The sequence below is a fragment of the Pongo abelii genome, chromosome 5 (assembly GCF_028885655.2).
Source record: "Pongo abelii isolate AG06213 chromosome 5, NHGRI_mPonAbe1-v2.0_pri, whole genome shotgun sequence".
NCBI lineage: Eukaryota > Metazoa > Chordata > Mammalia > Primates > Hominidae > Pongo > Pongo abelii.
In genome coordinates, this window is record NC_071990.2 from 44,521,912 (window position 1) to 44,533,692 (window position 11,781).

General features: G+C 58.2%; 1 protein-coding gene across 3 annotated transcripts; it reads left to right on the forward strand.

Annotated features, from left to right (window-relative positions):
* Nucleotides 1-2,204: 2,204 nt before the first annotated feature.
* On the forward strand, nucleotides 2,205-11,195 carry TMEM151B (transmembrane protein 151B). 3 transcript variants are annotated; one of them, XM_054557579.2, is made up of 4 exons: nucleotides 2,557-2,635; nucleotides 2,962-3,332; nucleotides 4,856-5,296; nucleotides 7,163-10,653. In XM_054557579.2, exons 3-4 carry the CDS (start codon nucleotides 4,934-4,936, stop codon nucleotides 8,285-8,287), a joined length of 1,488 nt encoding a protein of 495 aa, XP_054413554.2. In that variant the 5' UTR covers nucleotides 2,557-2,635; nucleotides 2,962-3,332; nucleotides 4,856-4,933; the 3' UTR covers nucleotides 8,288-10,653. The 3 variants fall into 3 exon arrangements, with proteins under 3 accessions (XP_024103803.3, XP_054413554.2, XP_054413551.2); XM_054557576.2 differs by having other exon boundaries at nucleotides 2,962-3,068; nucleotides 3,179-5,296; XM_024248035.3 differs by lacking the exon at nucleotides 2,962-3,332 and having other exon boundaries at nucleotides 2,205-2,635; nucleotides 7,163-11,195.
* The last annotated feature ends 586 nt before the right edge of the window (nucleotides 11,196-11,781 follow it).

Genomic DNA, 11,781 nt, shown 5'->3' on the forward strand with positions numbered 1-11,781 from the left:
TGTTATCTGAAAGGGTGACCTGGGGACTTTGACTTAGGCCACAGCATGGTTAGGGACCTGACCTCGCCTCCTCAGCTCCAGTATTCTCTGAGGCTGGGCCCCTCGTCTTTCTCTCTGTTGTTTTCTGGTTCCCTTTGTGCCCCCACTCCCCACCTCCACCCACCCCAGCTAGGCTCATCTTCAGGAAACAGGCCTGGTTTCCATGGTGACCAGCCGGTCAGCTGGCTCCTTCCACCGCCCCCTCCTTCACCCCGCTTTCCTGTAGCTTCCAGGGAAGGGTACTGTGTGTGAATGAAGAAGGCAGGGGTAGCCTTTTGTCTCTTGGGAGCTCTAGGGTTGGCCAAAAAGAGCTACACTGTCCCTCCTCCAAAGCCCTTTGAAGTGGAGACAGGAAGGCAGTGGGGGTGGGTGTCAAGAGGAAGATTATGGCGCCTAAATGGGGAGCACGAGAGGATCCTCTGTGGGTTTGGAAAGGCCAAGGTTAAGGGCTCCGCTCTCTGTGGGCAGTGAGGACTGAATTGCGTGGAAGGGGTTGAAACTGGAACACGAGGGGCTGGAGTTAGCTGTGAGGCCAGCTTCCCAAAAAGCATGGGCAGGAGATGCTGGAATGAGTCACCAAGTGAGATTCTGCCTCTGCCAAGGGAATGAACAAGACCCCGCCTCTTCTGTCTGGATAGCTGCCTTCCTCTGGGCAGGGAGAATGGACCCATCAACCTGGAGAGGACCATGCAGACTGGATAGCTCTAAGCAATAGGTGGACAGAGAGCCACCTTCACCTCACCTGGAAAGGGAAGAGTAGTAAAATGAAGGCAGGGCCAGGAGTGGGACTAGAGGGGTGGGAGCAGTGGCTCTCCTGTCCCCAATAAGGGGAAGGAACATCCTGGGCAGATCAGTGTGTTTGTACCCTATCCCCCAAAATCAGACATCGAGGCTTTGCCCCAAACTAACTTCCTACCCACAAATATTCCCCATAGATTTTGAGTGGGAAAGATCTGAATTCTAGGACTAGCTGTGTGAGTGCTAGCAGGTGACCTTGAGTAAGCCATTCACTCTCCCTCTGCCTTGGTTCCCTGTGAGTAATTGGGGAGAACAGTTACTGTTTGTCAAAGACTCTAATGACACATAGTAGGATTCCACAGTGACTGTGTACGCACAAGATTGATCATGCATGGCTTTTATTATATTCTTCATAATGGTTGTTTTCATGTTCTTTTCTCCCCGTTAGAATTTGTGCTCATGTTCTTTTCTCCCCATTAGACTTTGTGCTGCTTGCGGGAAGGAAACTGTGTTTCATTTCTGTACTGGGCACAAAATAGGTACCCAACACCTGTTTACTGAATGGAGACATCCAGGAATGAATGAATGAATAAATGTCAGGGTCCTTTCTGCTGTGCCAGGGGACACAGGGAAAAGCAGTGTGGGGTGGATGGCCTGAAAGGATAGGTTGCCTGCAGTAGCTCAGCCTGGCCTGCTTCCTACACCCACAAGTCAGAGCCTTAGAAATTGTCCAGTCAACTTCCTCACTGCACAGATGAAGAAATTAAGGCTCAGAGAGAGGAAGGCACTTGCCCAAGGTCACATAACTCCTTAATGACAGAGACAGAATTGAGAATTAGAACTCAGGTTTCCTGCCCTCCAGCCTAGGGCATTGCACACACTTCACTGCTTCTCTGGAGCTGTTCTTTTAGGGAAGAAAGATGGTTCAGTGAAGGCCGGTTCCAATGCCCTCCCCTCTGCCCTCTGTTAGTCCTTTCCCACATCTAGCTTCAATCTCTTCCCTTTCCCCCTATTCCATTCCTCTGGAAGTCTAGCTTCTGCCTTAACCCTTCACCACGCAACTGGGAGTAAGGATCTTCCCTAGGGTTCCAAGAATCAATTTCCTCTCCCCACTCCTGTGCCCCGGGAACTTGGGGGAACCAGAGATGTGTGTGTGTGGGGGTGCTGTTGGTTGAACCTCGGGCACCCAGTCCACGGAGAACAGATGGAGAGGGGTTGCGGCATAGATTCTCCCAGGATGGGAGCGCGGGAGGGAGGTGCAGTGAGCAGGGCTGGGAGCGGGGAAGAGGTGTGGGGAGTCCCAGTTGCTTTTACCCCTTCGGGGGGTGGTTATTAGGTAGGCTTGGGAAGGCGGAGTTTGGGGGGCTGGGGGCGGGGCTCGGCTGCGCTGGGAGGAAAGGGGGGGCGCGCTGGCTCCAGCTCGGCTCAGACAAAAGGCGGCGGCGGGAGCGGGCGGGAGGCGGAGCGGCGCCGCGAGGGCCTCAAGGTGACACCCGCCCCCGGCCCCGGCCCCCCCGGCCCGGCCCCCCAGCCTGCCTCCCACCCTCAGTCCCCAGCCCCTTACTCCCGGTGCCCTTTCCGGGCCCCCTCCCCCCGGCGGGGGGTGGGGAGCAGCGAGGGCCCCGCCCCCTCCCGTCCTCTCCCCAGGGCCCGCGCAGGATGCCCCCGGCCCCTGGCAGCCCCCCGGGAGGTCCTGAGCTCGACGCGCCCCCTCTACGCCATGTCCCCCCCTGGCTCGGCCGCGGGAGAGAGCGCCGCCGGCGGCGGCGGCGGCGGTGGCGGCCCCGGAGTCCCGGAGGAGCTCACGGCGGCGGCGGCAGCGGCGGCGGCGGCGGACGAGGGCCCCGCCCGAGAGGAGGTGAGAGTCTAGGGCGCCCCTTCCCCGGGAGCGGCCGCAGCCTGGTCCCCCATCCCCCATCGCACGCGGCCCCCGCTGGTTCCGCCGCAGCGCGGCCGGCGCCCCGCACCCCGAGCCGGCCGCTGCAGCCGCAGTCCGCGCCGCCGCCCCCACCCGGCGGCCGGAGCTGTCCGCGGTGCCGGGGAAGGGGCCGCGCCGGGGGCGGGGCTCAGGGGTCCCGGGCAGGGGGAGGGGCCTAGGGGCGGAGCCTCGCGGACCCTGGGCTTATGAGAGAGGGGGCTATGCTCTACCGGGGTGGGGACGGTGGCGGGGATCCTGTCTTACAGAGGGGGATGCTACCTTGAAGGCCAGGAAGGGCGACTTGTACGGGCTACAGAACGAAGAGGGTACCATGGGGAAGTGGTGGTGTTACCTGATCTGGGACCCTAAGGAGGTCAGAAGTGTACAGGGGGGTCCCGCCTGTGGTCATTGGGAGTGTGTGTGTGGGTGGGGGGGTGTGCACCTCTCTCTCACGAGGCTCCTGCTGCTTCCTCATATCCCTAGTTGGGGTCCCTAGTCCTCAGTCCTCTGAACCTGAAGACAAAGAGACGGAGGAAAGTACCAGGAGCACCCCCAACTCCAGCCTCCCATGCACACTTGTGCACACGCATGCACCCTGTACTAGGGCAGAGGCACACAAGCGGGGACGGGCCTGCAGGTAAAGCCCCTTTCAGAGGTACCCACATGGGGACAAGCACATAACCAGGTAGGCACACGGAGGGGCCCATATGTTCATACCTCCTAAGGACAAGGCTCCCTAAAAGGCGTATGTACCCTAATCTCCTTGTCCACATGTACTGTGTGCTATTTCCTAGCTCGCCTAACTATCCATACTTCTAGATCCAGGGCCCGATGCCTATTACTGTACCCTTCTTTTCTACTCTTTTCCTCTCTTTCCTGGCTGGCCTCTAGGTCAGGCCTGAGGAATTGAGGGGGTAAGTCAGGATCCCAGCAGGAGGTTGTGTGTGTGTGTGTGTGTGTGTGTGTGTGTGTGTGTGTGTGTGTGTGTGTGTGTGTGTGGTGGGGGATGGGTTCCTAAAGCTAGACAGCAGAGAGGAGGGGTGGGAAAACAGAAGCCACTACAAGAAATCAAACTCAACACTCAATTAGGATGTGGCTGCTGGGGGCCAGCACCATGGTAGGCACCTAGGATGCAAAGAGAATGAAGCATGGGCCCTCAGGATTACCCAATGTAGTGGGGAGCCAGACATGTAAACAACTCCTGGGCCAACCCTGGGACAGAATGTGCCAGGAGCTTTAACAGACAGGCTCCAGGAGAGTACTAAAAATAATTTTCTCTTGATAAATTGCTGGGCTTCAAACGTCGTCCTCACTACCCTGGTCCCACATCCCCTTTGCCTGTCCTCTCCTCAGCCACATGCCTCTGCCCTTCTGGATACCTCCTCCTGGACTGCCTGCTGCTCAGGGACCCCAGCCCCCTCCCTCCCATCCTAGGACAAAGGGAAGGATGTCAGGGTGCAGGAGGGAGACTCACAGGGGAACCAGGGTCCAGAACATGGGGAATGAGACAGGGCCTGGGGTTCTCTGGAGGCCCTTCTCCAAAGGAGGTGTTAGGCTAATTGTGAGGGTTAGGGAGGTGGATGGGTCAGAGGGGAGTAGCTCCTCTAGAACCTAGGACTGAAAAAAATCTGGAAGTGAGGGCCCCACTTGTTAAGTGGGGAGGTGATGTCAGTGGGTCCCTCCCCCTTTTCTAGAGGACCTGGAAGGGGTCTGGGCTGGGGACCTGCCTTCGCTGATGCCTGTCTGTCTGTCCTCCCCTGTCTTCCCTGTCCACATCTTCTCCTGTTTCATTGCCATCTTTGTGTTTGTCTTTGGATGCTCTCTGGGTACCATCCTATCCATCTGTGTTTGCTCCCTGGGCCTCTATCTCTGGCTCTGATCCTTCTCTGCCTCTTGGGGTGTCTCTCTCTGCACTTTCCTGTACTGGCATTCCGGTCCCCTTTCCTGTCCTCATGGCTTGCTCTGTGTCACTTCTGTTTCTACCTCTGGCCCCTGGCTCCCATCTTGGTCTCACCTTTTCTCTCCATATCCCTGTTTCTCTCTGCCTGTTATCTCTGGTGCTGGCCTCTGCCCCTCCATCCCTGTATCCATCTCTGTGCTGGGTCCTGCCTGCTCTCACTTCCCACTCATCTTGGCCCCTCTCCCTGCCCACCTGAGCAGCAGCGTCCCATCCAGCCCTCTTTCACCAAGTCCCTCTGCCGTGAGTCCCACTGGAAGTGCCTCCTGCTCTCGCTGCTCATGTACGGCTGCCTGGGGGCAGTGGCCTGGTGCCACGTCACCACAGTGACGCGCCTCACCTTCAGCAGCGCCTACCAGGGCAACAGCCTCATGTACCATGACAGTCCCTGCTCCAACGGCTATGTCTACATCCCCCTGGCCTTCCTGCTCATGTTGTACGCCGTCTACCTGGTGGAGTGTTGGCACTGCCAAGCCCGCCATGAGCTGCAGCACCGTGTTGATGTGAGCAGTGTGCGGGAGCGTGTGGGCCGCATGCAGCAAGCCACGCCCTGCATCTGGTGGAAGGCCATCAGCTACCACTACGTCCGCCGCACCCGCCAGGTCACCAGATACCGCAACGGAGACGCCTATACCACCACCCAGGTGAGGAGCTGGTGGGGAGTGCAGGACATTCAACATGGGAGGTGGCACTTACGTGCTGCCTCACTCCCTCGCCACCTCCCTGGGGGGAAGGTGGGAGGAGCAAAAGGCAGCAGCGAGCTCCCATGAGCAATGCAAGAGCAGGGCAATAGCAACAACCATAATCATAACAGCAAAAACCGACCAGGAGCCAGGCTCTGCCCTAAGTATTTTACACACATCAAATCATTTATTTAACCCTCATAACAACCCTGTGAGGTAGGCCTGGAGAGTTTAAGTAACGTGTCTAAGGTCAAATAGGCAGTATGTGGTGGAGATGAGACTTGAACTCAAGCAATCTGGCTCCAGGATCTATATACTGTTTAGTGCTTAATGGATCTATTTAGTGATTAATGGCAGAGTGTGGTGGCTCAGGCCTGTAACCTCAGTACTTTGGTGAGGCAGAAGGATCTCTTGAGCCAGGAGTTTGAGACCAGCCCGCCTGGCGGCAACATAGTAAGACCCCATCTCTATAAATAATAAAAAGAAGTAGCTGGTGTGGTGGTATGCACCTGTAGTCCCGGCTACTCAGGAAACTGAGGTCGGAGAATCGCTTGAGCCTGGGCAGTTGAGGCTGTAGTGAGCTGTGATTGCCACAGTGCAAGACCCCATCTCAAAAAAAAAAAAAAAAAAAAATAGTGCTTAATGGCTGGAGCTGGCTTCACATGCCCAGTATCATAGCATGCTCTTATCTGTTCAGTGAGGTGACTGCTACCAAGTTCTCTTTCACAGGTATGGACACCTAAACTCAGTGACTTGTCCAAAGTCTGCTGCTCTTAAGTGGTAGTGCTAGGCTCAATCCCAGCTTCCTGGATCTCAAGTTCAAGGGTCTAAGAGGAGGTGGGCGTAGGAAGTCTCACTGAGGGTGGGCAGGTCAATCAGCACTTTGTGGACTCGCCAGGATGAGACATATTGGGGTCCTGGAGGAGACGTTCCCAGATGCAGGCCATCTGTCTCAATATAAGGATCAATAGACAGAAGCCTGGGGCGGGTGAGAAGCAGGAAGGAGGCTGATGATAGCTACAGCGTGAACAGGGAGACTAGAGATAGAGGGGTTCTTTAGGGAGTGCTTCTGGGGAACCCATTTGGAAACAAAATTGTAAAAGGGAAGAAAGAAGAAGAGGAGGCTATTTGTGGTGATGTGGGGGCACTTTGGAAAACAGAGACAGTGGCAAATGGATCAGGCAAGCCAGAGGGGCAGTTCATGGCCAGGGCCTGACCCCTAGAGGAAGCAGGGCTTAGTTAAAATTTAAATGCGCGGCCGGGCGCGGTGGCTTACGCCTGTAATCCCAGCACTTTGGGAGGCTGAGGCGGGTGGATCACGAGGTCAAGAGATCGAGACCATTCTGGCCAACATGGTGAAACCCCGTCTCTACTAAAAATACAAAAAATTAGCCGGGCGTGGTAGCGGGCGCCTGTAGTCCCAGCTACTCGGGAGGCTGAGGCAGGAGAATGGCATGAACCCGGGAGGCGGAGCTTGCAGTGAGCCGAGACGGCGCCACTGCACTCCAGCCTGGGCGACAGAGCCAGACTCCGTCTCAAAAAAAAAAAAAAAAAAAAAGAAAAGAAAAAGAAAGAAAAAAAATTTAAATGCGCACAGGTAGGGCTGGTTCTAGTCCGGTCCTCACCTCTGATTACGCAGAGGGCATCAGTTGCCCTGTAAGTCAGACGGAAAGATCCTAACCAGCTCCAGCCGGCACCTAAACCAAGACAGACTTAGGGTCCGACCAGGCAACCAGAGCATAGATGGGGCGGGAAAGGATGAGTGGGCAGAAGCGGGCACCGCTGACGGGCTCCCCGCGACCCCGCTGCCTGCCCCCCACGCCGCAGGTCTACCACGAACGCGTCAACACGCACGTGGCAGAGGCCGAGTTCGACTACGCGCGCTGCGGCGTTCGCGACGTGTCCAAGACGCTGGTGGGGCTGGAGGGCGCGCCGGCCACGCGGCTGCGCTTCACCAAGTGCTTCAGTTTCGCCAGCGTGGAGGCCGAGAACGCGTACCTGTGCCAGCGCGCGCGCTTCTTCGCAGAGAACGAGGGCCTGGACGACTACATGGAGGCACGCGAGGGCATGCACCTCAAGAACGTGGACTTCCGTGAGTTCATGGTGGCCTTCCCGGACCCGGCCCGGCCGCCCTGGTATGCCTGCTCGTCGGCCTTCTGGGCCGCGGCGCTGCTCACGCTGTCGTGGCCGCTGCGAGTGCTGGCCGAGTACCGCACGGCCTACGCGCACTACCACGTGGAGAAGCTCTTTGGCCTGGAGGGCCCGGGCTCGGCCAGCAGCGCAGGCGGTGGCCTCAGCCCCAGCGACGAGCTGCTGCCCCCGCTCACCCACCGCCTGCCGCGGGTCAACACGGTGGACAGCACGGAGCTCGAGTGGCACATCCGCTCCAACCAGCAGCTGGTGCCCAGCTACTCTGAGGCGGTGCTCATGGACCTGGCGGGGCTCGGGACGCGCTGCGGCGGGGCGGGCGGCGGCTACGCGCCCTCGTGCCGCTACGGCGGGGTAGGAGGCCCGGGCGCGGCGGGCGTGGCTCCCTACCGGCGCAGCTGCGAGCACTGCCAGCGCGCCGTCAGCAGCTCGTCCATCTTCTCGCGCAGCGCCCTAAGCATCTGCGCCAGCCCGCGTGCCGGCCCGGGGCCCGGTGGGGGCGCGGGCTGCGGGGGCAGCCGCTTCTCGCTGGGCCGTCTCTACGGCTCCCGGCGCAGCTGCCTGTGGCGCAGCCGCAGCGGGAGCGTCAACGAGGCCAGCTGCCCCACGGAGCAGACACGGCTGTCCAGCCAGGCCAGCATGGGGGACGACGAGGACGACGACGAGGAGGAGGCCGGGCCGCCGCCGCCCTACCACGACGCCCTCTACTTTCCGGTCCTCATCGTCCACCGGCAGGAGGGGTGTCTGGGCCACAGCCACCGGCCGCTGCACCGCCACGGCTCCTGCGTAGAGACCTCACTGTGACCTCCGGCCCCGGAGTGGCCCGCGCCGTCCTCCTGCCTGCCCCTCGCCGGACTGTGCTCCCTGCGCAACGCAGGGCGAGTCACCACGGTGACTGAGGCCGCGCGGGGGGGCAGGGAAAGGGAGGTGAGGGCCTCAAGACAGACCCGGATGGGGCCGAGACCCCCGCTGTCCCTGTACATAAAGAGACCTATGGGTGGAAGGGGGTCGGCTGCTCCCGGAGGTCCCCCTGGCAGAGTCATTCTTCCAGCCCCACCCCTGAGTTCCTAACGGGACACCTCCCTCCTGTCCAGCCCTTCAACAGATCTGCTGTTAGATGACAACCGTGCCGTGGGCCCCGCGTTGGGCCTTGTCTGAAGGGAGAGGCCCTGGCATGCGGATGGGAGATTTAGAGGCTGTGGAGAAGGGAACTTGGGGCTTTCCTTCCTCCGTGGCCTCACTCCCCTGGGGCCTCTCTCTATGGAGGGGGCAATGGTTTGGTGACCAGCAGGCTGGATTCCAACTAGCTAATGCATTCAGCGGGTCTGAGGCTGGGGCCAGGTGTCAGCCCCAAGCCTCCATCCAACACCGTGGAAATGTTGCTGCCCTCTTCTTGGCGCTGACCCCAAGATTGGGGTTTCCTTTCTGCCGCTCCCTCCACTGTTGTTTATCTAACTGGGCCCCCACTCCAGGTCCAGAGAGACTGTGCTCACCGCACAGACATCACTCACTTCCCGCTCCCTGGTCCTGCAGAGCTGTTGCCAGGGTGCAGTGGGGAGGGGAGTGAAATGTGGAGGACTGTGTACCTCAGTCCTCTCTCTAAACTCCGCAGCCTCCCAACAGGGGCCTCCTCACCTGGGTTCTGAGTGTGTACCCCTTTTAGAGAGTGAGATGCCACCCGGGTGGCACTCGTTAAAGCTGGCCAGCACGAGTGACTAAGGGGAGAGAGCATGACATAGACCTGGGTGACAACGGGGACCTCTGGAAGCAGGTGGGAGTAAGAGAGGAGAGGGCAGTGGAGGGTAGAGGAAAAGGACCTCCAGAGGTGGGGTGTCTGTGGGGGCGGCCTTTGCCTCCCTAAACCTGTGTGGAGGAGCGGAGTGTGCTTGTCGCTCAAACACATCTCTGGGGGACTGAGGACGTTGTCACAAGCCCCAACTGGAGAAATAATTCCAGTGGCAGGGTCAGAGGCAAGCATTCTCTAAATCTTGCCCAACCCTTCCATCCTTCCCTATCCTATGAGCTGAAGCCCTGCTGTGTGTCACAGGGTCTTCAAAGGGGCATCCTGCCACCACCCTAGGGCGCTGGCCCCACATCCTGTTCCCCTAAAGCTCTGACACCGCCTTCTCTCCCTGTGCTCCCCCCACCACCTCCACCCTGATGTGCTTCAGTGTGCATGTCTGTGAACAGCCCTCCTGCCCTGCCAACTCCCCTGGCTAAAGTCTCCCCAGCAGATTTAGCACACAGGGATTGAGCTCACATTTCAGACTTGAGAGGATAACCCTTGGGCCACCCACATCTCTCACCCCTGATGCTTCTTACTTTGCCTGAGCCGTCAGAACTCCTCCTTACCCACATTCAGCTCCTCTCATCTTCCTCCAGCGCAGCCAGGCCTGCACCACCAACTGTGTGGCCTCCACCTATGCAACATCGCCTCTGGCTCCCCTTCCCTTCTTCCTAGGGGGGAGTGCGAGGGGCCCAAATTGTGGGGATACCATGGCCCATGGCTTCTAAAGGGTTTAGCTTTACTTTCAGGTAGAGATGGCTGAGTGAGGAGGGAGAAGAGGCTAGAGAGAGGGAGGCTTAGGCGGAGGAAACAGCTGCCCACCAGGTTTTCCTCGACGACAGTGCCCACCTGCCTACTAGCACTGAACCTGCCTGGACCCTGAGTCTGTGCTCCTTGGGGGCCTGGCGTTTGGAGCACCCTTCTTTCCTCTGAATGGACATCTGTGAGGTATAGGTGGTGAGCTGCAGCCTCAGGCTCCATTTCTTAGCCAGCTGACACCTGGATGTCATGCTTTGTGTGAGGACAGCCTGGCCACTTCAGGGCTCCAAGGAAGGAGGAACGTGGCTCCTCCTCCCTCAGGCCTGTTCCTGAGACAGAGCCTGGTCTCAGAAGAGGGGAAGGGGGACCTCTATTATTATTTTTGCCTGTATTGACCATTTTCCTAGGTCGTCTCAGACAGCCTCATCTCCCACACATGCACAGACTTAGAGAGAAACCAATTCTTTGGTCTATTTTCTTGGTAGCTTTACTGATTGCCAGGGAAAATGAAAACCAGAAAATTAATTAATCTCTAAAATTAAACTTACACTGAATGTTCTTGTTTCTCTAATTAGAACCTCTGCTAGCAGCTGTGGCTATACACACACACACACACACCCTCACACCTACACGTTTGCACTCCGGAACTGTCAGAGGGTGTCAGGCACAGACAGACTCTAGGTTGCCTGGACAGGCACACACATGCAGTCACTCCCAAGCCCCCTTTGGTGCTCTGCTCAGTGCCTGCTTAGCGGAAGGAGTCCCTGGAGAGCAGGCACTCCTGGACTGGGGTTGTAGCCCATGACCTGCCCTTTGGGGACACAGTTCTGGAGGCTCTGGGCCAATCAATCAGCCCGAGGAGGATGGGCAATGGCGCTCAACCTGAATCGGTCAGCTAGGTCTCTTGTGGCCCTGGGGGCTGATGTGATTCCTGTAGGTGTGGCCCCAGGGTGGACAGCTACAGAGTGATTGGGACTCATGGAGGGCACCTGGAAGGCTCCATGTGTCCTGGGGACAAGGGCTTGTGGGGTGGGCTGGGCCTGGCTGGGGAGAAGACAGGTCTCTGTCAATTGGGTGCATCACACTGTGGCCTTTTTGTCGTGGATTTAAGCGCAAAGATTGTACAAATCAAACTGGTGGATAATAAAGTCGTGGATGACTCACTGACTTCCTGTCCCAGTGTGGTACCTCTTTCCCTCCCTCCCAGGGAAGCTCTCTGGGGTGGGTGGCAGGGATTGTGTCATCCTTCCCTGGAAGTCGTCATCTACAGCTGCCTCCCCAGAAGAGTCCACTGGGTCTGAGCCCCTGGTGTCAGCTCGTTGTCCCCTTCCCAGGTTGGGAGTTGGGGAACTAGGGGATGGCGTGGCCTGTAGAACTGGATCACTTGAAGCAGAGTCAAGCAACAGGGAAATGCATCTACAGGGATGAGGGTGGCAGAGCCAGGCATAGCTCTGCTGTAGCCAGAGGGCGTGTGTGTGTGTGTGTGTGTGTGTGTGTGTGTTTGAAGATCAAGGATCTGTTTGGTAGAGAAGAAAATGGTGGGGAGTCAGGGAGGCAGGCAGCTCCCATGGGAGAATCTGGCAGGTACAGTCCCTCAGACACCTCTCTGACTTCCCTATTCCTGAAAGAAGTTGGTCATTTGTGAGTGCCCAGTAATATCCTTTCCCTGGGCACAAAGGCTGGGTCCCTACTGCATACCCTTTCTTCCCCAATGCCAGGCTCCCTTCCCTGCCTCATGTCTCCATCCATACAA

What these genes read in the sequence shown, in the direction of transcription:
- TMEM151B (XM_054557576.2), top strand. Translation starts at nt 4,361, where the DNA reads ATGTCAGTGGGTCCCTCCCCCTTTTCTAGAGGACCTGGAAGGGGTCTG. An exon ending in ACGCCTATACCACCACCCAG is followed by an intron (nt 5,297 to 7,162) that starts GTGAGGAGCTGG and finishes CCCACGCCGCAG; the next exon opens with GTCTACCACGAACGCGTCAA.